Raw genomic sequence first — 24442 nt, 5'->3', positions numbered from 1 at the left:
TCTTGGTGTTTAATCCTGTTATTTAATACTTCTAGGATCCTCTACACGAGCCTGTCGTCCTTTAAGGCTTTCTTAACCTTGTCTAGGACTTCTGGTCCGCTAACTTCTATTATTACGGCCAGGATTATTAGGTTGTTTCTAAGCGTTCCGTCCTTATTAACTCGTAGGATCGCTAGTTTCAGACTTTTATCTTTGTCCTTATAGTCTGGTCTTCGGCTGAGAGCGTCTGCCTGCACGTTCTTAGTCCCTTTATAGTATATTATCTTGTAGTCGAACTGCGATAGTAGTTCGGCTCATCTAGCTTGCCTCCTTATTAACGCTTTAGTTATTATAAAGTAAGTTAGATTCTTGTGATCAGACCTAACCACGACTTGGTACCTTACGCCTTCTAGGTAGATTTTCTAATATTTAAATACTGCCACGATAGCCAGTAGTTCCTTGTCGTGGATGTCGTAATTCGCTTCTAGTAGCGTGAATTTCCTCGAGTAGAAAGCTACTAATCTTTTCTTGCTGTCAGCTCTAGTTTAGGTTATTACAGCCCCTAAAGCATAGTCTAATACGTCCGTTTCTATTACTATAGGTAGAGCAGGATTATGCTGCTTCTAAACTAGTAGATTAGTTAGATTTCCCTTAGCTCTTTTAAAAGCCTGCTGTTGCTTATTCGTCTACTTGTACAGGATATTTTTCTTTAATAGTTTAAACAGGGGTTCTATTTTATGGGCGTACCCCTTAATATAGCATCGGTAATAGTTTAACAGACCAATAAATTATTATAGTTCCTTGAGATTCTTGGGCGTGGGCTATTCTTGAATTGCTTTGACCTTCGACGCTTCTGCCTAGATACCATCCTCAGTAATCCAGTGCCCCAAAAACTCTGTTTCCTTAACGTGGAACTCGTATTTCTTAAGCTTGTATTTAAGATTCGCTTTTTGCAGCTCCGCTAGTATCTCTTACACATCTAACACATGTTATTTAAAGGTTTCCGAGTAAATAATAATATTATTAATATATATGTATGTGCATCTGGGCAAAACCTTCTATAGTACTTCTTTAATATATTACTAGAATAATGCTAGTGCGTTGGTTAGCCCGAACAGCATAACCTAGTATTTGTAAAGACCCTATTTCATTCTAAATATAGTCTTCTATTCTTCTCCCTCCTTGATCCTAATATAGTAATACGCGTTAGTTACGTCGAGTTTCGTGAACTATTTTGCTCCGCGTAGTCTGTCCTGGATGTTGTCAATCAAAGGTAAAGGGTACCAATCCTTGATTATCGTATTATTAAGTAGTCAGTAATCAATACAAAGTCGCTCCTCTCCTCTCTTTTTTAGGACAAATAGGACCCCGTGTCCTATTAGAGACTTTGACTTCCGGATGATCCTAATAGGTTCTTTGGCGTTGATGTAGTCTTTTAGCAACCTATTATATTTATTATTTAACGGGATTATTTGCTAGTAATCCAATACTTTTCCTTCCTAAATAAGTATAGTATGGTCATGGGGCCCGTGCGGTAGTAGCGCCGGGTTCTTAGGTTTCCTAAAGATATCTTAAAATTAACTGTACTTTTTCAGGACTCTCTAGAGTAGCTCGGCGTTACTCGTGACTACCGCTAGCTACTAAGCCTCCTCCCTATCTCTCTTTTTATTTTCTATAATTTCGCAATATCGTCTTGTTTCGCTGGTAGCCTAACTAGGAATATTCATTAACTATGCTTTCTCTAATAATTGCTTCGTCGCTGCAATAACAGAAATAACTAGACTTTTTTTCTCTAGGGTTATACAATCACCTCTGGGCATCAACCTCCCCGCAGGTTGTTCAACTACCCGCTCGACCTTATTCTAAGCGCGTCGCTAGCCGCCAGCCCTAACTAGTACCTTTTTTATTTATAAGCGTTTCTTTCTCTATTAGAGCGTCTTCTTGCTCCAATCAATATCTAGGTTGTGATCCTCGAGCCACGGGATCCCTAACACTATATTATACTTGCCCAAAGGGGTCACATCAAAACTTAGTTCGCAGTATTTCCCATATACTACCATGGGCAGTAGTACCGATTCGATCGTCAGTTCGAGAGTTCCTAGGTTCTCGCCGTTTAATCTGTTAATTAGCGTGGGAACTTCCTTCCTCACGCTTGGCAATTTATGAAAGTTCATGAATTTAGGGTTCATAAAGTTGCCAGTTACTCCTGAGTTGATCATAGCATTTACTAGCCATCCGTCAACCTAGATTAATAATTTAAGGTATCATCCTTACTACGTTACTACTAAGAATCCTAGCAAAACTAGTTTATTACCTTCTAGGGATTCTAGCTCCTAGTCAGGTGCCCTACTATGCTATAATAGTATTAGCGCTAGTCCTGCCTCCCTTTTCCTTGCATCATGATAGAGACACGGCATTTTATAGTAGTGGAGCCATATCTCGAACGCATAGTCCGGGTATCTCTTGTATCCCTTGCACGTGTAGTTTATCCGATAGCACGGGTATTTCGTGTTATCTTTTATATATCTAGGCGCGACCGGGTTATACTCTGCTAGATTTTTTAGGGTATCGTGCCACGGCACTGGACACCTACGCTTATAGCAAGTAACTTATGGTTGCTAGTCATGCTTAGGGTGTTTAACATAGTACTTGCAGTCATACTATTAGTAGTAGCAGTATTTGTGGTTAAGTAGGCTTCTCCGCTTCCCACTAGTTTCCCTCAGGTTATCGTAATAGTCTCGGTTATCTCGCCCGCAGGCTCCGCAGAATCGTGGATGTTTGTTATAAAACTATTCATGTACTGCCTAATCCTTATTAGTCCTATCCCAGCACGTTAGCCGGACATAGTAATATTAAAACGCGATTCGCTACTAGAGTTGTTGTTATTCTTGCTCAATTTTAGTTCTCCTGCGTTCTCGGCGAGTCCGTTCTATAGCATCAGGCCTCCTCCTGTTACCTAGTAGTCCGAAAGGATCCTCAAATCCTTCTTGAATAGGGTTTTTAATCAGGGTTTCGGGCACCTTAATAGGTTCCTCCCTGCTAGGATCAGGGCCTTCCACTTAAGTGCCGAATCATTCGTCAAGAGGGTCGAAATCCCACGTGATAGCCGGGAATTCGCTGTACTCCTTTTCTTAAACTAGCTCGGTAACAGATTCGTCTCTGTAGGTCCCGTTCGACCTCTTAACTCGGTTATTTTGCAAAATCTATTAGAGTTAATATTCTTTAGTATAGCACTCACACATAAGCCCACAGGCCTTACTACTACAGCCGGTATTATATCTTCTAGCCTAGACACGCACGTAAGCTTCCAGCTCTGCATCAGTTATACTATTAAGGGTTTATCTATTCTGTTTACTCTAGTCTAGGAGCAAGTTACTCAGGTGTCCCCTTGCCCTTAGCTCCCTAGCTTAGTATAGTATATACCCGACTAGTTCTTCTGTTTCCCGGGCAATTTCTGCAGCTTCTTCGTAGGTTAGAGGCATGTCCATACTTACCGCATGCTCTGCTTCTTCCAGGGATATTACGAAAAGGTCTTCTTCCCTAGTCGCGTTGAGCGTTATTAGCTCTACGGTAGCGTTTAATTGTTTCCTTTATCTAGAACCTTTATAGTTTTTCCAGCCCTGCTTCTTTCTCTAAGAGTAGTCCGCTGCTTTATAACCCGATTTACCGCAGGTAAAGCACAGATTCTCCTTTTGGCGCTGTTCCCTTTCCTTCTCGGAAAGTATCGCATCAAGGTCTATTAGTTGAGGTCCGTAGGGATCACTATATCCCTAATTTCTTAGCTGAAATTATTATCTAGTATTAGCGCGATTTCCTCCGGTCCTGCCAGATTAATAGAAGCGTGATACTTAGTATTCGTTGCGCTAGTACTAATAGTAACCTTCTCTCCTTGCCCGCAGGTCTCGGAGTTAGTTATCAATTCGTACCGCTCGCTTAACTATTTCTTTAATAGTCTTAGGTTTATCCATGACGGCTATCTTTTCGAGGATCTCCTACTTGAGTCTTTCCTCGAATTACCTAATAAAGGCCTCGTTGTCCTAAGATATGCGCGATTGCAACTGCGCGAACTTGGATGTGTAATAAGATACATCACCCGTCTGCCTTAGTTATCTTATCTCTTGTTTAGCATTTTAAGTAGTGTTAATATTGCTAAAGATATCTTCTAAGTATCTCTTAAAGATACTATAGTCTGTAAAGATTTCCTTGGTGTTGTCGGCCATATCATCCGTGTTAGTAGTCTAGTATTCCCTCACAAAGGGTTTAAACTATTCGTAAGCTGCCCTGGTAAGGTAAGTAGAAGCAAAGAGAACTTTATCTCCTTATCCTGTAAACTTATCCCTATTAATATTAAGATAAGTATTTATCTGGGTCTACTAGTACCTAAGCTTGGACCGAGTGCTATTAAAAGGCTTAGGGGTTTTAAGCTTTATAGTCTTTGCGGTAAGTCTATTGCCGAGTTCGAGGACCTGCTCCTAGAGTTATTCGATCATTCCTTGAGCCTTACTAGTAGGAGTAGCGTTGCGTTGATTAAGGTCGTTAGTTAAGTTATTAATAGTCACGGCTTGATTATTAAGCTGCTCCTGCATGGTGCGAATAACAGACTAAAGTTACTCTATATTAGTAGAGGGTTGGTTGGCTTGCTAATTTCCTCCAGAAACCATAGCAATAGTTGTTTTAAGTCAAGACAAGACACTCGTGTTGACTAGTAATTAATATGTTATAGAAGAACAGACCTCTCTGCGTCTTCCTAACCCTAGTAACCTCTTATAAGCTCGCAACGCTTGACTTAACTTACTTAATCCTTTTTTACATAGCTTCACGTCCAACTAGTATAAAGACTAGTCACGGTCGGGTTAAGCTTAGTCAAAGTAGGTAGGGCTAAGTATCCTATATATAAAATACCTGTAGAGTAGTTCGTACGAGTATGTTGCTATTTCTAAAGGTAACTCTAAGATAATAATTTATAATTAATCACGAAGAATAAGTAAGACTAGATATAGTAGTAATAAGCGTCCTTAAATATCCTCCGCGCTGTATACTATCTTGTATACCTTTCTAAGGTATACCAAGTAGTATACCTAATAAGATGCCCTTTCCTTATATACTAAACTCCTACTATTATTTGGTATACCGGATAGTATATACACGTGATTTCCTTCGTGGGCGTCTCGCTGGGTGGGCTCTATTATATAATGGTTAGTATCTGTTCGTGCCTGTTAGTATCGCCAGGTCTGTCCTAACACCAAAGGTGTTTAACATGTTGAGGACCCGAATATTATCACAGCGTAACCTTTCGTGGCCGATAATATTCCTTCCTCGATAATAGTATCCTGGGATACTATTATCTCGTCGCAACGTTACTGGTCCGTATTATTCTGCCACGTAGACCGCCTGGCTGGGTTCTTAACAAGGGGCCCTAAAAGTAAAGTCTAGAGGCTTACTATACTATTACCTTTTCTTTTTATTTACTAGTGCTGTCTTAAGGCCCTTATAGTAAAGTTTTAGCAGAATATTCTTAGTAGTTAGATAGTAAATAGTAGAGCTTAACCTTTTAGTTTTCTAATTATTTATCTTTATTATTATCTTCCTAAGAAGCTATTTAATCTATTACTAGTCCTCTACTTATAATATTAATTATATAGAGGTACTAGAAAAAGGGCATAAGTCTTCCTTCTTAGAGAACTTCTTTAGAATAATCTCCGGGTTAAAAGGTGCTAAACCAGTCGATTTCCATGCACTTTTAATATTCTTAATAGATAAAGCCTTCTCCCATGCAGGCTAGAACAGGCAGAAGAAGTCTTTTTTTATAATATAGCTTAGGCCTTAATATTTATATATAAATGTTACGGAAGAACCAACCTCTGGCTTCTTCCTAACCCTGGTAACCTCTCGTAAGCTCGCAACGCTTAACTTAACTTACTTAATCCTTTCTCCAAACAGCTTCACGTCTAACTAGTATAAAGACTAGTCACGGTCGGGGTTAAGCTTAGTCGAAGTAGGCAAGGCCAAGTATCCTACGTGTAGGATACCTGTAGAGTAGTTCGTACGAGTGTGTTGCTGTTCCAAAGGTAACTGTTACGGAAGAACAGACCTCTCTGCGTCTTCCTAACCCTGGTAACCTCTCGTAAGCTCGCAACGCTTGACCTAACTTACTTAATCCTTTTCCTAAATAGCTTCACGTCTAACTAGTATAAAGACTAGTCACGGTCGGGTTGAGCTTAGTTAAAGTAGACAAGGCCAAGTATCTTATATATAGGATACCTGTAGAGTAGTTCGTACGAGTGTGTTACTGTTCTAAAGGTAACTCTAAGATAATAATTTATATTAATCACGAAGAACAAGTAAGACTAGATATAGTAGTAATAAATGTCCTTAAATATCCTCCGCGTTGTATACTATCCCGTATACCTTCCAAGGTATACCAAGTGGTATACCTAATAGGATGCCCCTTCCTTGTATACCAAACTCCTACTATTACTTGGTATATCGGATAGTATACACACGTGATTTCCCTCGTGGGCGTCTCGCCGGGTAGGCTCTATCATATAATAGTTAGTATCCGTCCGTGCCTGTTTAATATTATTAGGTCTGTCCTAACACCGAAGGTGTTTAACATGTTAAGGACCTAAATATTATAACAGCGTAATTTTCCGTGGTCAATAATATTCCTTTCTCGATAATAGTATCCTGGGATACTATTATCTCGTCGCAACGTTACTGGTCCGTATTATTCTGCCACGTAGACCGCCTGGCTGGGTTCTTAACAGTAACTCTAAGATAATAATTTGTATTAATCACGAAGAACAAGTAAGACTAGTTATAGTGGTAATGAGCGTCCTTAAATATCCTTCGTCCCGACTACTATCCTGACTACCTATCTTCTGTTATTAGTGTGGTAGTTCGAGTGGTAGTTCTTGGCAACTACTATCTCGACTACTAATGCTTGGCTGTCCTCTATGGTAGTCGCCGTGGTAGTCTTACGTGACCCGTGGCTCACCTTGGCTCCCTTCTACCCGCTCGGTAGCTTACCGCCAGGGTACGCCGGATTGCCGTCCTGGGGCGACAGCCGTTATCCCGTGACTATCGTCCTTGCTTAATAGTAGTCCCTGCCTGACAGCAGTTCTTTACCGGCTGCTGTCTTCCCTTAACAGCAGTCTCGCATAGACTGCTGTCCTTCTAGGGTTCCTGTCCTTCCCAGACTGCCGTCCTCCCGTGACCGCAGTCCTGAATAACCTGCTGTCTTTTCCTCCTAGCTGTCCTAACCAGAACAGCTGTCCCTGTTTCTGCCTTGCGACTCCGCCTTGCTGGGTTCTTAACAATAAATACCTCTAGTTGGTTACTATATGCCTAGGAGAGAAGTAAGAAGATCCTAATATCTAGGGGCTGCAGATAATAGGTTAAATAAGGCGGAAATATTACTATATAAATCTTGTTAGCCAGGCAGAACTTTATAATTTATAGTATAAGATAGGAGCTATAGCTATTTATAATAAGAAGCCTCTAGTACCTTCTTACCTTTTCCTTAGTCTTCCTATTAAAAATATCCCGAATCTATACAAATCTAAGATTATTATTAGTCTATCTAGTCTTAGATAATACAAAGAAGTAGTAGTATATTTTGTTCTTAAAGTCTTATAGCTAGGAATCCTAGAGATTCCCTAAGGCGGCCTAGTAGATAAGGCCTGGGGATAAAGAGGTTCTATTAGCATAGATATAGCTAATTATAATTATTTATTTCTAATTCCTATCCTGTACACGCTACTAAGACCTATTAGTCTTATTATCCTTTCTAGAGAAGATCCTCTTTGCCTTTAAGAGTACCCTAATAAGAAAACCTTTCTTATTTATGTTATATATATCCTTAGGCTAAATTTTATATTCCTAGATCTTTCTAGCTAGGAATTTAAAGTATAATATATAATAAGCTGCTAAATTAGCCTTCTTTCTTGCAGTATTAATCCTAGTTATATATTAATATACAAGCTTATCTTCATGCCTCTCTAGAAAGCGGCTAGGCCAGTGTATTCTAGGGTCTTTTTAATAAATATTAAAGGCGAAGTTTCGTAGTATAGCATGTAAGATAAATAGGCCGCGCCTGCTTAATTAATTAATTTATTATACTAATTCCTTCTCCTGCTGGTAGTTAAGTAGTTGCTATTTTTTATACTACTTGCTCTTAGGGCCCTGAATACCCTTATAACACCTTAATAGGGTTAGCTAGTTAACCCTAAATTTTTATGTAATAAAAGTATAATTAATTAAAAGCCCTGGCTTTAAGGGTCCTAGATACTCAAGCGCGGCCTTAATTAAGTCTATATTAACAGGGTATTAGTGGTTTAAAAATAGTGAGTTTTAAAGTAGCGGTCTACGAAATCGATCGTCAGATGGAAACGATCGGCAGGCGGTCAAACACGGTATAAGAGTTCCCGCGAGAGTTTCCGCGAGATGCCGCGGGAAATTCGCATGCTGGCTGGCACAGTCAGTCAACACCTATTCATACCACTGCTACCGCCGACCTTCCTCCTGACCCAGATCCGATGCTAACCCCATGGATTGTTCCTTCTCAATCGATCATGGACTCGCAATATCTCACCTATACCGAGGATGCCCAATAAGGTCGTTGGATGAGCTTTCCGCAGCTTGGTTGGTAGTCATCCACTGCACACTGCATTCATTCGCGTCTAAAATAAGGAATCCGCAATGTTTGCGAGAATTTCCACGACCTCTGGCGGCGCGTGACGGGTGTTAGTCTTTCAAAAAGTCATGCCTTTCTTTGCTTTGCTCAGAGAGTCGGCATTCAGAGACCTCAAGGAATTGCTGCTTTCCCCTCTAGAACACAGCCATGACGCACCGATACACTTTCGCCCAACAGCCTCTCGCTAATCCTGGGGCAATTGTTAGCAGTGAAGGGTCAAAGTACCGCTTCACTGTTCTGGCCGATGGTCTTCTCCGATATGAGTACGCACTCGACGCGCAATTCGAAGATCGCGCCTCTGTGCTTGCCGTGAATCGCCAGCTACCAGTCCCCGAGTTTCGCGCAAAGGAGACATCGACCAGTCTCGAGATCATCACCAGCCGTTTGCATCTCACGTATGATAAACAGGCGTTTTCATCGAGTGGGCTCTCTGTAGCTGTCAAGGGCAAATTCTGGGCGCATAGCAGTGCGTGGCGCTACGGTGACGAGAATGACACGTTAGGCGGCACCGCACGCACGCTCGATGAGGTGGATGGGCGGACTGATATGGGTCAGGGGATCTGCTCGCGAAAAGGCTTCGCTAGCATCGATGATTCCACTTCAATGTTGTTCGACGGGAAAGGATGGCTTGCGACGAGGAGGGAAGGAGATCGAGTTGATGGGTATTTGTTTGCATATGGGCATGATTATCGCGCTGCTGTAAAGTCGTTGTATGCGCTTTCCGGGCCACAGCCTCTGTTACCTCGATGGGCGCTGGGAAACTGGTGGAGCAGGTACCATGCATACGATGAGGCGGAGTTTCTACAACTTATGGAAAGCTTTAAATCGAGGGGGATTCCTCTTTCGGTTGCTGTTTTGGATATGGACTGGCATGTTGTTAATGATCCGCGCATCTTCGCGGCTGGGGTCACTGGATGGACTGGGTACAGCTGGAATAAGCACCTCTTTCCCAATCCCGAAGCTTTCTTGAAGAAGTTGCATGATTACGACGTCAAGACCTCACTTAATGTTCACCCGGCGGACGGAATTCATAGCTTCGAGGATCTGTACAAGGAGGTTGCAGCGCAACTCGGCCATGATACCTCACACAATGACCCGATTCAATTCGACATTACGAACCAGGAATTCCTAGAAGCGTATTTTGACGTCCTGCACCGGCGACTGGAAAGCCAAGGCGTGGATCTGTGGTGGGTCGACTGGCAACAAGGACAACACTCTCGAATACCCGGCATCGATCCATTATGGGTATTGAATCACTTTCACTTCCTAGACAGCGCATATAACGATAAACGACCGTTGACGTTCTCCCGGTATGCGGGCCCAGGCAGTCACCGGTACCCCATTGGCTTCTCTGGCGACACCCATATCACCTGGGACTCACTCGCTTTTCAACCAGAATTCACAAACACAGCGTCGAATATAGGGTACGCCTGGTGGAGCCACGACATCGGCGGCCACATGCACGGGGCAACAGACAACGAGTTGCTGATTCGATGGGTGCAGTACGGCGCCTTCTCCCCAATCCTGCGCTTGCACTCTTCAAACTCACCTTGGAATCCCAAAGAGCCGTGGAATTTAGGTCGCGAGGAGGAGCGAATCCTTACCAAGTTTCTCCGTCTCCGCCACCGATTGCTTCCATATCTATACACTATGAATGCGCGCGCTGCGAGGGACCACCTCCCGCTTTGCCAGCCGATGTACTGGGAATATCCCGAGCATGACGAGGCATACCGCGTACCCAGTCAGTATCTGTATGGATCCGAGTTGATTGTTGCGCCGATTACAACCCCACGGGGAAAGGAGTCCAGCCTGGGCCAGGTCCTTGTCTGGTTTCCGCCCGCGCGCCATGTCGACATCTTCGACGGCACAGTTTACGACGGCAATCGGTCACTATGGGTCGCCCGCCCACTAGACGGATATCCAGTCTTTTCCCGGGAGGGCTCAATCATACCACTTGATGCCGCCGAGGCGCCGGACAACGGGTGCAAAGACCCCGCGGCACTCGAACTTATCGTTGTCGTCGGCGCAGACGGAAGCTTTGAGCTCCTCGAAGACGAGGGAACCGGAGCGACACTGAACGAGGTTGAGTTCTCCAGCACACTCTTTACCTTCGCCCAGTCAGAGGGCAAACTCACCATCAGCCCGAGAAAGGGAGGAGCCGCACCGCCACGCCTGCAAACCCCATCTCACCGTGGCTATACCATCCGCTTTCCCGGCTTCTCCTTTGCCGAAGAGATCCACTTCCTCGTCAACTCCACTGCTCATGAAGTCCATCCCCTGAGGACCGACGCAGGCCTAATCGTAAAACTTGGCTCGCATGCCATCGACGACGAGCTCGTGCTGAGTATCGGCGCGAATCCTCAGTTGGACGTCGTCTCACCGAATTCGCGGATCATGGCGTTCCTGCGACAGGCGCAGATGAGTCTGGATCTCAAGGACAAGATTTGGAAGATTATTTCGAAGGATACTGCGGCGAGCGTCAAATCGGGTGAACTGGTTGCTTTGGGTCTTAGAGAGGAGACATTGAATGCGGTGTTGGAGGGTTTGCTTGCTGTTGCTTGATTTTGTAAGACGCAGATTGAGCATTGGTAACAGGATTAACGACCATGTGGATGGCGTACCCTTTCCATCTAGTATACTCTGGGTAACTAGTGTTCTTCGTAGGATAACCAGCCTGTTAGTGTCGCTTCCAATCCGATGTTGATTGTATCGTGGTATCACTCTGATGAATTCAAAGTCTCCACCTGCTGCGCTTCTCTACCCGATCTGGGTCGATGAACTGCTATGGATACATTGAAACAATAGCTCCGGGATATTGATATCTCCAAGTCTATCTGATATGGTCTGGAATCGTACGGAGCTTGTACTTAAAGCCAAGTCGTGCATGGTAGTGTCCTGAACTCCTTGCTTATCAACAAGACCCTACTGTCAAAGGCACTCAATCACCATCGATACACCGGCATCACAAAGCCACACAACTCATACCGACAGCGATAGGTCATATGAGCGGGCGACCTCTCATGCTGAAATCGACTCGGGTAGCGTCCGCGGCAATAGCACTGCGGGTTTTTCTCAAAGCAACCGTCATAATCATCCGGGAAGAACCGGGGTTTTTTTCCTCTTCTTCCCCTTCTTCCCCTTCTTCCTCTTCTTCCTCTTCTGCAATCGGCCCCTCTGCGGCAAATGGCATAGATCCTGTTCATATTGCCGTTGCTGCGCTCCTCAAGGCACGTGAAGCGGCCCATCACAAGGCCGCAGCATTCGTAGTCTCGTCCGATGAGGCTGCCTTTATAGGCTCGATCCGGAGGCATGGTAGACAGACTGCTGGGTGGAGATGAAGAAAGGTGTAAAGAAAAAAAAAAGGAAGCAGAGGAAACTGGTCATCTGGCGGGAAACAACTCGGTATTTGTTCTTCGACTGGAGGGGCTTTCGGGATCTTTCCATCGGCTTCCACTCCATGATCGGGATAGCTATCCAATTGTTTGATCGGCTTAGGCAGAGGGGCAAGTCCGAGACGAAGCGAGGGTAACCTTCCTCCTCTGCGCTGGACGAATGATGGAATGCCAGGAGAATGCCAATGCGCAGTCAGGTCATGCGGGCCGTCAGCACTTCCCTAGAATGGGACCATGCAGTCTGATGCATGTGCACGCAACGGTGAAGACTCACACGAACAACCAATCCGAGAATACCAGTACGGCGGATGACAACTAACCACCCGCATTTGTGTAGCCTCACCTTACCCCCATTTCTCTGATTTTAACTCGATGCATAGTGAGGCAAACGGAGTGATTGGCTGCGACCTCTCAGTTTTGACAGTGGTCAGCCTTGATGTCGTCTAGCCGGGGTTATCATCGTCACAGCCTAGAACCCTACGACCAGTGGGCATGGATTGTTAGCTATTGGCCCATCTTGGGGATGGCATTCGCGTAATAGAAAAAACCCTCTGGATGGCTTGTGTGGATGCGCATGCTTCGAAAATGCATATTTCCCGCTATATCTGTACTGCATCTGATACCTCTGGTTACTAAATACCGTGCATCCATTCCGCTGCTACAGAACCCTGATTCCCAAACCCTCGCTCGATTTAGGGTCTGCCATTCTCCCCCCTTAGTCTTGGCCATTGATAAATCAAGCAGAAGCTTTCTCATCTCGCATTCCTCCCAGTGCTCATCCATATGCACCCCAAAGGCAGCATTCACAAGTCTTCAGTCATATATACAGGCAACGCCATCCGACCAATCAGGCTGATGAAAATGAAAATGAAAATGAAAATACCAATTATCTCTCCCACCCGCTGGCAGGCCTATTGGTATCACCCTGGGGTTTCCATAGCACTCCTACTACACCACCCAGAATTCACCCAACCTGCTCGCTCAGCAGGTATAGCACGGCCAAAAGAACCACGGCAGCTGATACTTATTCGGCGTCGTCCAACACCCCGACCAAGCCCGCACCCCACCGAGATAGTTGGTGCTGCAGCTGACCGACTCCCCCCAGTAGAAGTTCACCTGGAAGTTGCCGTCGCCCACGATGAACGCTGACATGATCCCAAGCGCGTTCCATCTGACACAGACGCCGTTCGCCGGGTTCTGGCGCTGCTCGCGGAAGGAGTTTGGGATGCAGCCGCCTTCGCTGTAGCCGTTTATGTAGTGGATTACCTGTCGGGATTGGAGGTCGGTGCTCCCAGTAGTGCTGGCGCTGCGGGCCGCTAGCTCCCAGTGCGTGGTGTTGGAGGCCTCGACGAGGTATGCGGAGCTGGCGCCCAGGTCGTTGGTGAGGAGGTAGTTGTTGTCGAGGAAGAGGTTTGGGTTGTCGTAGTACCAGAGGCGGTGTGGGTGGAGGGTGCGTTCTTCGGGGTTGGTTTGTAGAGGTTTAGCTGGGGTTTATTGTTAGCGTATACGTCTGGGGGAATGAGGGGCATGCAGGAGCTTACAATCTCTAGGTCATAGTCGTCTGCGAGATTCGTAACTGACAGCTCCTCGCTAGGCAAAGCGAGGGCCAAGCAAGTAACAAGGGCACTCAGAAAAGCGCCTAGCGAGGCGAGCTGGAAGAAGGCTCTCATTTTGAAATGTGGGCGGGACTGTTTGGTTCTAGGTGTGGAGTTGATTCTGATGGACTGAATATGAATAGCAAGAGCATTTGGTAGGAAAGCAAGCCTAGCTATATAGAACACTCATAGGCTATTCGGACGAATCCTTCATTTCCTTTTGCTCTTTTCGGGGTCTTCATATCAAAGACTCCAAGGAGGACCCTGAGACCAGCGGCTTAGGGCTGTCGGTCACCAGCACAGTACACCCTGGGAGAGTAACCTCAGCAAATGGCATGGAAAGAATCGCATTTGAAAGGCTATTCACATCGTACGACCAGGTGATTCAATTCAGAATGTGCGCTTCACGTACAGAATGATTGGCGGGAATCTGGGATGCAATCTCCAACGCAGACCCCGACAGATCCCGCTTCGGGATTTGTTATGGTCAAGGCCGATTCCATGCACTATGCATGCATCCTTCCGCCGAGTCCTTGTCCCTGTTTTGTAGAAGTCGATTCCGTGATCGGTTTGAGTGCCATGCTTTACACGGGGGTTCATGTCTCTCAAGCATTGGGAGTCGTATGTGGCTCGAGTAAATTGTTGGTCCGGAGACCGTAATCACGAAGTCGGTAGGTGGTGAAAAGATGCTGTGGTAGAATCAATATATGCATCAGGCTAGCGTACGAGTAGCATGTGCTTACTATATTCAACTGGGAACTGGCATATTCTTTCTAGAATCATAGAACGTACAATCACACCCCAGACACGAGATGAGACTCTGATACTGAAGGACAGTATGGGCGAATGGACTAAGACGGCATGCTTGAGGACTAGAAGCTCTAAAGACTCAGGACTTATTAGAGCAAAGTACTTGGGCTAGGTGTCTAGAGTAAGGAGTGACTAACTCTATTCAAGCTGCACTGCTGCTTTTCGTCTCCTAGAGCCCTTACATGTTGTAGTTGATAGAGTTCTTGTTGGTATTCTCTTTGACGTCCCCGACTCTCAGGTAGCCATTTTGGACCGTTGGCAGAAGACACGCAGCTACATCAATACTATTTATATGATATATACTAGACGAATAACCCCCCAACACTATTCCCCCACTTCCCAGCCGTAAACCCGCCCAGCGACGGTACTTTCTCTGGCATCCAGACCACATCCCCAACCGCACCGACGGCCTCGACGCATCTCCAAAACCGCCGACTATTCCCTGGCGCCGTCAAGAGAACCTTGAATACACACCGTTCACCTTTCTGATTACCCAGGGCACAAGACTCAACAATATTTAGCAAGGCTTGAACAATTGTCTCTCCACCCTCGCGCATGGCGAGCCGGTCTTCAAACTCTGATACCGCGTCCGCGATGCAGAAGACTACGATATCCGGCGGGAGCTGGGTGATTAGATCGTAGAAAATGTCACACAGACCCGGGATATCATTTTCATCTACTTGTGGTATCCTCCGCACAGTCTGAAGATCGAATCGCGGATGTGACTCGAGGAGTTGCGCAATGAGACTCCGAATTGACCCCCCGGGTCCGGAATGCGGGTCTGATAAAGAACCAGGGCTATTGCGGACATGCGCGCCGCAGAAGAACGCGAGAATAATAATATTCCCAGACTCCTGGGCGCTTATCGACTCGATGAGCTTTGCGGGGATAAAGGAGCAGGCTGAAAGGGCGAGGGCGGGGGATGTGGCCTTGGAGTTGAGATTTAGGAACAGGGCGGAGCTGGTTGGCGTTGTGAGCCAGGATTGGAGCTTGGGGGTTTGCATTGTTGCCATTATGCGGTTTTGATAGGGAAGGGGGAGCTGCCAGACGGATTGGAGGTTTGTGGTTAGGTCTTTTTCGAGGATGGAGGAGGTGTAGGAGAGGGTTGAGAAGGCGTGGTCGCGGGAGCGGAGGTACACTTGTTAAGGATTATCAGGTAGTTCCTACTGATGGATTCCGGTGCACTTACTCTGCTGTGCTCTTCGCTCAACAGCAGCACTATCTGATGGGAGCATTGGGCCTCTCGCTGTTCCATGTATCAGCTGTTTGGTAATGGACATTCCTCCTGAACACCCACCTCCCAACGTATGCGGATCAACGCGATCATGGCTTCCGAGAAACCGCTCCAGGATTGCATGCATATCCGAGACTCGATCCTCAATCGCATGAATCCCATCCCGGGTACTCGCGTGATCGGACCGAATCTCCCCCTGAAAGCGATCCCACTGGGACACCGAGCTGTTCAGCGTTTGTTGGTTCTGGATGGAGATCTCTCTTGTCTGCTCGATGGATCCATACGAGCAAAGCCGGGCTTCTCGATCAAATCGCTCTGACTCGGCGCGCAGATTGGAAAGCAGGGAACTCATCTGCGACTCGTATGAGCCCTGCCGGAGGATGCTGAGGCCGAGCTTCTCTGGTGCTGTCAGCGTTGATTCCTCGCGTATTCAGAAAGACACCATACTGATTGCTTTTGTCTTGTACCAAGACACGATATGGTGTAGTAGAGCAAGAGTCGCTACATAAAGGCAAACACTACTCCGGTGGAGATTCACAGAGCCCTTGAAGATGTTCAATGCCTGGTGAATGCAGGTCAGCAGCGAAGGAATCTCAGCGAGTGCATCCGAGACTTCCTGTCTCAGATCGGCCAAGCGTGCAGCGGCCTTCAACAGTCAGTATACAGCCAGTTGTCCGTAAAGAGCAAGCAGCACCTACCGACAATATCAGCTTCAGTCCGCCACTGATCATAGTTGCGCAGTCCGATCCAGCCGGCAAGAGAACCGACCACGCCTGAAAGACCTTGCTGTTGTCTCCGAGTCGGCGCATACTGACACGGATTTTGCCCCAGAGCATCGCGCGCGAGTTGTATGTCTCTGATGCTCGGGTGACTTCTTCGAGTACCTCCTCCCACGAGTGGAGAGACTTGCTTGTCACATCGGTCTTGAATCTGGATCCGGCGGTGGTCTGCTCGTATGCCTCCATTGCTTCTTGGAGCCGGTCGCGCTCGAGTAGAGCATCGCGATAGATGTCGTCTCTGCAGCAGTGTGGTTAGGGTTTGAACAGGAAGTTCTGAGGCGGGGTTCTCACAAACCCGTGTCAGTATCGCCGTTGGTCCTCTTCGTGCTTGAATCCTGTTTCCCGACCGTGCTGCCCTTGCCATTTATAGAGCTTCGAGGTCTGGATTCCGAGCTGTCAACCGCAGGCGGGGTGGTATCATCTCCAAGAGACTCAAAGGCGGGGTGAACGTCGCGGCGCAGCTTCCTCCTCATATAGCCCTCCACCACGCTACCCAGCCCGTGACGACTCGCCTCAGCCATGGTTCCTTGTTGTCAATTCAATTTTGATGAATGATGAGGGAATTTAGAGCAGCGAACAGCGAACGAGGATCAGAGCCTCATCTCATCAACACAGTACAGTCAGCATCCAGTCCCCCACCACGTGAGGGAGATACAGACGCCCGGGCAATTTGAAACGGCGTACTGCAAGCTGTCTGCAAGATGTGCTGGCGGGGCTTGATTGGGCCTGTGCCCTTGCGCACAGACATCGATCACTCGTTCTAGCGAATCACCGCACGCTGGCTGGGATATGCTTGTCCGCTAGTGAGCGACGCGGCTCATAGCTAGCCTACTCTGGAGTTTGGAGTCATGCTCGCGCGAGGCGAGGCTGATGAGTTCGCTAGTTATATTAGCGGGATCCTTTGGTACAGAAGAGGGTCCGGAGCTCGCTCTCATCCTCTGATCGCTCTTGATTTCTGCTTTCGCTGGCCACAATGGCCACAACTACCACCACCAGCACAATGAATGGAGTCTCCGAGGCCTCAAGTGCGCAGCCCTCTCAGACTGCGGAGCAGTCCACGACTACAAGTACCGACGCAAAAGCCGCCAGCGAGAATCCCCCAAGGTACCTTGCTCGCTACACATCTCATAACTACTACTAACAATTCCAGTCCATCCCCCCAAGAAATCAAAATCACGCGCGTCCCACCCGAGAACTGGCGCGAGGTCAAAAAATCACGCGGCATAGACCTACAACACAGCACGCTCCTCACCTCCTCGAAAGGGAGCAGCAGCCTCCTCCTCCGTCAAGCACGGCGCAAGAAGCAAGACTCCGCCATCGATCTCCCCGACGAGCCGTTCGAGAAAGACCGGCAGTATGCGCCATATCGGCTTGCGATCAACTCGCGGTACCTCCTGAACGTGCTCGAGAGTTGCACGGAGACGGTGTTTACGGAGGAGCAGAATGTGATGGTGCGCCCGTTCAAATATCTGGTTGAGTTTGAGTCGGAGATCAAGGATGTGCTCAAACGGAGTGAGGCTGCGTGTGAGCAGGCAGAGGGGGAGGAATCGGGACTTTTGGCGAAACAGCTACCGTCCCCCCAGAATCAAGAGCAGGTCCAGTCACGAGTTGCAAAGCTGCAGCGTGAAAGAGACGAAGTCCGCTGCCTTGTGGACTTTATGACTCAGGATATGAGGGATATCTTCGACATCAAGCAGGCAGTGCAGGACGGCTCTCTGGAAGAGATTGCCTTTGAGCATCTCTGGCAGCTCTACCGACCAGGGGACGTCATCTACCGCACATTCCGAGACGATCCCAGTCGTCGACAGGCATACCGTGTGCTTCAAGTCACGGGCGGGCGCGTCTGCTTCGACACGAAGAATCTGTCCAACTACGACCCCGTGCGATACCGGTCGTGGCAGTCAGACTCGGACGATGATCGAAGATGCCGCGACACCGTGAGGCGCTCCGGCACACAAACCACCAACTTCATCATCGACTGCTTCTATCTCGAGTCGGATGGCGTTCGTCTTGCGCCCCGACCGAAACGATTCGCTATTCCTCCTTACTCGGGAACCAAGCCCATCACGTCCCTGCCGGTGCGGCCATTCCGGTTCGATCCAGATAGGGAGAAATTGGAGGCTGCGCTGGTTGCGCGTGGCGCTCGCTTCATGGAGCTGGCTCCGGGAAAACACATGGTGTACCATGGGAATACCATTGAAGAGTCGAGTCGTGGGTCTTATAGATGGGAGAGCTATCGAATTGAAGCAATTGAGGTAATGCTCTTGGCTCTCTCAGTGCGAAGGCATGCACTGACAAACAGCAGGTCCATGGTGAGGTAGTTGTCGACCAAGAAGCCGGGGTGACGAACTTCCAGGACACGCTCTCGTACTTCAGCTTGAAGACAGATGGTGGCATCATCCTCTCCCCCACCGAGGCAGACCAGAGGGAGGTCTCTGATTTTTTCTCGCAGAAGAATGACGGAGACTGGGTGACCGACATCTTCGACGACTCGGACTTCGAGAAGTATCGCCACAGCGAATACTTTACCAGTACAGATTTCCTCATCAACCGGGCCATCAAAGACATTTGTATCACCGACGACCAGCTTATTCTACTCCCTCCCCGCGTTTATGGCTACTCACTTCTAGATCGCCGCTGGGTGGCCCTAAATGTCAGCTTGCTGGAAGATGTTTCGATCCTGGCTAAAAAGGAGCAATGCAAGATGGACAATCTGGTTCTCCCGAGCGAGCACAAGATGGTCCTGCAAGCATTGATCACCCACCAGGTCCGTCCTGCGCACAACAACACGAGTAGCCTCACCGCCGCCATGCCGGAACAGTTTTCCATGGACGTGGTGCCAGCCAAGGGTAAGGGGCTTATAATCCTTCTCCACGGCGCACCAGGAGTAGGCAAAACTTCAACCGCCGAGTGCATTGCTGCAGAATTAAACCGGCCCTTGTTATCCATTACGTGCGGACATGTCGGCACCACAGCAGAGGAAGCAGAAACGAAGCTGGATTCCTTCTGCAAGCTAGCTCATCGTTGGAGATGTGTCCTCCTGCTAGACGAAGCCGATGTCTTCCTGGCAAAGCGAGAGCGCGGAGACATCGCCAGGAACAGTTTGGTCTCAGGTAAGACACCCTACATATGAGAAGATAGAAGACACAAACGCTAACAGCAGACATAGTCTTCCTCCGCGTCCTCGAATATTTCTCCGGCGTCATCATCCTAACGACCAACCGAGTCGGCGAATTCGACGAAGCCTTCCGCTCTCGAATCCACGTCTGCCTCTACTACCCCAGGCTCGAGGAGCGCGAGACAAAAGAAATCTGGGAGAAGAATATCCAGCGGATCAAGCAAAGCGGGCTGAACATGGACATCGAGGACAAGAGAATCCGCCACTTTGCCGACGAGCACTGGCAACGTAACTTTGAGCGACCCTCGCGCCGGTGGAACGGGCGACAGATCAAGAACGCCTTCCAGACAGCGATAGCGCTTGCCAACTGGGAATTCAACGAGGAGAACGAAGACGGCCAGCTCGATCGACCGCTCTTGAAAGCAAGGCATTTCAAGCACATTGCTAAGATAACGGCGCATTTTGATGACTACATTAGTGAGGTCTTTGGCATATATGACCAGGATGCGTATGCCACGCTTGCTCAGAGGGAAGCGCTGCGAATTGATAAGGACTCGGCGACGTTTGCTTCGCAGAGTATCATGCAGGAGACCTCGCGGGGGTCTAGATCGGGGATTGTTCGCCGGGGAACAGACTTCCGCAACGCTCCAAAGAAGTCATTCAACCATGGCCGATATGCAGATGATAGTGACTATCCGGAGACGGATGGTGAAGAAGAGGAGGACAGTGGAGGGGACGATGAGATCAAGAAATTGGAGCTTGAGTTGCAGCTGGCGAAACTAAAGACCAAGCAGGGCGCCTCGAAGAGCGGCAAACGGTAGACTAGAACACTATATAGCTTATCCTACAATCCAAGTCGGCTTCTCTGCATCATCCCAAGTACCCCTAATCGTGTAGCCCCAGGTATTAGGGTCGCGAAGACTCAACACGTCCGCCCTTATGTGTCCCGATGCAAGAAATCGCCCGTAATGGACTCCGTCCTCGGTTGTCTGCAAGGACACCACTGCACAGTGGCTATACACATCCAGACTAGACTCAGACAGAATAACTCCATACGTCACATCCGCGCTGATATGCAGCCGCTTTTCCGTCGTTATGTGGAGGATTTTGATGTCCTCCGCGTGGTCCGTCAGTGCAATCCCCGATTCCTCAAGCCAGCCTTCCAACTCCTTTCGCTTTTGAGCTTCATCAGCAGACTCAAAGAACGTATCTTGATCCCAGATCCGGCAACCCGGATATATTAGCGAAGCATACCGTGAGACCTCGAGGCCCCGAGGGGTGATCTTTCCGCCCTCATGCGACATGGGAGAGAATTCACCGGTAAACCGACAGACCTGCATGGCCCAGCCCAGTCCCTCCTCCTCAAACCGGGGTCCTTCAAGAAACAACACATCTTGGGGGAATTCTTGCAGCATGCTGTAAAACGTGCGCATGCGCTGTCCAGCGTCACCTGCCTCGAGAATCCTTTTCACTTCCAGGTTAAGGACGCCTGCTAGGACGGTCGCTCGATCACGATCCTTACTAGAGGCTCGTGTCGCCACGTTGTACCAGGTTGCCGCGATCAACTGAGCTTGGGTACTCTCGAGGAGCATACGACGGAATGCAGACGTATAGTCATTTGCTGCTTCAAAGTACAGGTACCAAGCTCCTGCAGCTATTGTAGCCATTGATTCTTGAAGGAGTGGGATTTCCCCTTTATCAACCTTAGCTGTTAGCTCCTCGTTGACCGAACTGACGTTGACTGGCTTATCTGCTAGAATAACGTATAGCCTCTCCTCCGAGGCAAGTGCTTCCTGCAGCGTCCACAACCGGCGAACCCAGCCTGAGCAGTACAGAACCCTCAGACAGAGCTCCAGTTTGCTACATGAGCGGGAGTCAATCATCATCAAGCTTGAATCGATTATCATCGTCCGATATGCTGGGCTTGGTCAGGAATTTCTGTAGGAGCGAAGAACGACAGGGCAATTACTGACCACCAAGATAAACGTCGCGGATGCGTTGGATTGCCAGATTTCGAACATCATTTCGATGGGGTACGCACAATGTGTCCATCCAAACCAGTACGGAATCGTCTCCGCGCCGGGTGGCATTTGCTGCGAAATGCGCAATCCGAGAAGCCCCGCTGTGCAGGAGTCCGAAAGTCTTCTCTTCATAGTGAGGAATGTGTTCTTTATCGCGGAGAAGGGGCTTCGCCTGATCATACAGAAACTCCAGCTGGCAGTGCGGGAGGGAGTTGGCATGCGGGTTGCCCAATCCATCAGCCCATACATGGGAGACGGCCACATAGGGCTGGCTGCTGCGTTTCTTCTCGACCTTGACATCAAACTGCCTCTTTCCAAGCTCGTCCTCTCCTCGGGGCGTTATCCTCACTACGGGGAATTTTCCGCCTTGAAGAATCGCATGTAACTGTTCAACATCTGCAGTGACATGCGAACAGTTGCACTCTTCCTGTACGTGGCGAGTAACATAGGTGCTCTCATCTATATTGTCCGCCGTGCATTCCGTGTGCAGACAGGAGTCGTGCGTTCGCTTGTACCAGCTAGGCTTGGGACGAGCCAATTGCATCAGGTACATCTGGGTGTCCAACTGCATACCCCCCCTCTTACATCTCGCTACATCCAGTGGACACCACCCGTCGCTGATCAGCTTCTCGTCTTCTCGAAAACTGAGAAAGAAGAGCCCCGGATTGCGAAGGGCTGGCTGGTCACTCCCACGCTTGATCGCAATGTTCCAAAGAGCCAGGGCAATCAGCCGAGCGGCTATGGACATTTCCCACCGGATCCACCGATTGTAGTCTGCAAGAGCATCCAGAACAGCGGGGACTATCTCCATGCATCGTGCCCCACGGTCATTGCTTTCCCAGTCGTCAACATCGGAGACATACCTCTCCAGGTGTCGCGTCGTGATGAGCTGGTGCTCGTCTTCTTCATCCTCTCGAAGAAGAAAGTCAGACTGCTCCAGCTGGTCTCCAAAGACATAGTGCAGCATGCCAAAGTAGAGCCAGCAATGCATCAGTGGTGGATATTCCGGAGGAACTGTATCTGAGGAAAAGGCTAAGACATTGGAATCATCCACCCACCCACAGCGGCGAGGATAGGTTTTCCATTCGCCTCCATCGTATAGGGGGCCGTCATATGCAATCCGGAGTGGCTTTTGAGGCACACCAGGTAGAAACAAATGATCTGTCATGGCGACTGGCTATCCCATCCAGAGGTGTGCAAAAGGATGGGTTGAGAAATACGATTGACCCCGCTTCAGCTGAGCGGCTTGTCTGTGCGCTAGTCAAGGTTGCTACGCTACGTGAGGTAGTTAGGTATGAGGCTGAACCTGTCTGTGAGACTGTGACGGCGAGTCACTCTGATCCAAGGCTATGATACGACGTCAATTCTTGGGTATAGCGGTACTTTCATGACTCAGACGGACAATCCACTGGTGAAAGGATGGTCTCGTACGTATTGCACAAGTGGGAAGAATCAGACTTTGGGCTATCTCGGGAGATCCCTGGAGCGTCGAGTGAGTCACGGCCGGTGGGCCTTTAGTTATGAATACTGTCATTCGTTGTAACTATAGACCTTTCAATCACGCGTTCCGACTGGATAACCATTGCATACTTTCTATTTGGCATTTTGCCCGTTATATTAGGACCACTGTATCTTCGCTCAATCCCAGCCCGCTCACCTCAACCCATCCACCTCGCATTTCCATCCACCGCACTCATGACATCTATCACCTCTCTGCCCCCAGAAATACTATACAAAATCTGCCATCTACTCCCCTACAAAGATCTATACCCTCTACGCCTCACCTGCAAAACCCTCGCCTCGAAAACACACGATCTGTTCGCCTCGCGGGAGTTCAGCGAGATATACCTCGCTCTCACCACTGAAGGGTTACAATTTCTAGAGGACCTAGCCAGCAACGAGACTTTTCGCGGTCATCTGAAGGTAAAGTATCTCCAAGCCCTCTACCTGCGCTCATTTCCGCTACTAACCGACACCAGAAACTATGGATCTTCCCCAACCTATTTAAAGGGCAATACAACTTAAAAATCGACAATATACTCCGCTTCTACAAGGTAACAACGAAATGGAAGGAGGCTCGTACTCCTCGAGAGCGTCTTCTCGCTTTATCCCAGCCACGTCGCCCAACACCGCCGATTACACCAGGCTATTGCGTTCGGTGGGCCCCAAAGAAGCCAGACCCCACGCCTGCTGATGAACGGCGCTACAAGGTGTATCAAGAGGCCGTCTCTGACCACTTCCAACTCGTGTTGGGTTGCTCGGACAGTGAAACCGACAATGGCAATGCCACCGACAGTGACAGTGACAATAACCCAAGCCCCCTCGAGAAAACACTAACTACCTGCCTCCCTCGCTTCCCAAACCTCCACTCCATCGGAATAAAAGACTACACGGAATTCTCGGCACAAGATCGCAGAATCAAGTCCAGATGGCGCGGAGTCTGCAAGCTTCGCGAAAATCTCGGATTCAACCCGCTTTCGCCGATGGCGTTTACCTCTTGGGCCCAGCGTCCTTCAACGCCTTTTAGTGCCGGACTGCTTCAGTCTCGTATTTTCTCAACTCTCATCGTTTCGCTCGGGAACTCAGGTGTTCCAATCGAAACTCTCGAGACCGGAAATCTCCTGGTAGACGACGCACTGTCTCTCACTGCCACTCAGGAAGATCGAATACGACCATTCATCCGCCATCTCCAGGGTCTATCCCTCGACATCTGCTCCTCGAAAAGCGAGCAGCGGAACCGTGAGAAGTTATGATGGGCTGAATCCATATTATTGACCCATCTTCAGGCCTACCCTAAGTGGAACCAGCACAGAGGAAAT

General features: G+C 48.4%; 6 protein-coding genes across 6 annotated transcripts; 3 read left to right on the top strand and 3 right to left on the bottom strand.

Annotated features, from left to right (window-relative positions):
• The first annotated feature begins 8247 nt into the window (after positions 1–8247).
• BJY04DRAFT_126556 (putative alpha-xylosidase) lies at positions 8248–11426 on the top strand. Its single transcript, XM_073708411.1, has one exon. It carries the CDS (start codon positions 8822–8824, stop codon positions 11234–11236), a length of 2415 nt encoding a protein of 804 aa, XP_073567413.1. The 5' UTR covers positions 8248–8821; the 3' UTR covers positions 11237–11426.
• Positions 11427–13047: 1621 nt separating this feature from the next.
• BJY04DRAFT_221968 (uncharacterized protein) lies at positions 13048–13736 on the bottom strand (the record flags this gene model as incomplete). Its single annotated transcript, XM_073717267.1, has 2 exons — positions 13048–13550; positions 13694–13736. The coding sequence occupies 2 exons, from the start codon at positions 13734–13736 to the stop codon at positions 13048–13050; spliced, it is 546 nt and encodes a 181-aa protein (XP_073567412.1).
• Positions 13737–14773: 1037 nt separating this feature from the next.
• BJY04DRAFT_221967 (uncharacterized protein) lies at positions 14774–17005 on the bottom strand (the record flags this gene model as incomplete). Its single annotated transcript, XM_073717266.1, has 6 exons — positions 14774–15609; positions 15661–15717; positions 15769–16104; positions 16153–16351; positions 16404–16722; positions 16776–17005. The coding sequence occupies 6 exons, from the start codon at positions 17003–17005 to the stop codon at positions 14774–14776; spliced, it is 1977 nt and encodes a 658-aa protein (XP_073567411.1).
• A 452-nt stretch (positions 17006–17457) lies between these two features.
• On the top strand, positions 17458–20423 carry BJY04DRAFT_221966 (ATP-binding protein; the record flags this gene model as incomplete). Its single annotated transcript, XM_073717265.1, has 4 exons — positions 17458–17588; positions 17635–18739; positions 18790–19597; positions 19654–20423. The coding sequence occupies 4 exons, from the start codon at positions 17458–17460 to the stop codon at positions 20421–20423; spliced, it is 2814 nt and encodes a 937-aa protein (XP_073567410.1).
• Positions 20424–20441: 18 nt separating this feature from the next.
• Positions 20442–22791, bottom strand: BJY04DRAFT_209864 (uncharacterized protein; the record flags this gene model as incomplete). Its single annotated transcript, XM_073714179.1, has 2 exons — positions 20442–21520; positions 21576–22791. 2 exons carry the CDS (start codon positions 22789–22791, stop codon positions 20442–20444), a joined length of 2295 nt encoding a protein of 764 aa, XP_073567409.1.
• A 527-nt stretch (positions 22792–23318) lies between these two features.
• Positions 23319–24376, top strand: BJY04DRAFT_221964 (F-box protein; the record flags this gene model as incomplete). Its single annotated transcript, XM_073717264.1, has 2 exons — positions 23319–23546; positions 23603–24376. 2 exons carry the CDS (start codon positions 23319–23321, stop codon positions 24374–24376), a joined length of 1002 nt encoding a protein of 333 aa, XP_073567408.1.
• Between the last annotated feature and the right edge of the window lie 66 nt (positions 24377–24442).

This window comes from Aspergillus karnatakaensis, assembly GCF_047715665.1.
Source record: "Aspergillus karnatakaensis strain CBS 102800 unplaced genomic scaffold BJY04scaffold_54, whole genome shotgun sequence".
NCBI classification, from domain to species: domain Eukaryota; kingdom Fungi; phylum Ascomycota; class Eurotiomycetes; order Eurotiales; family Aspergillaceae; genus Aspergillus; species Aspergillus karnatakaensis.
The sequence above is the reverse complement of the archived record's forward strand: the minus strand, read 5'-3'. Positions and strand labels throughout refer to the sequence as shown.

Excerpts from the sequence above, each read along its gene's own strand:
- BJY04DRAFT_126556 (XM_073708411.1), top strand. The coding sequence starts at position 8,822 with ATGACGCACCGATACACTTTCGCCCAACAGCCTCTCGCTAATCCTGGG.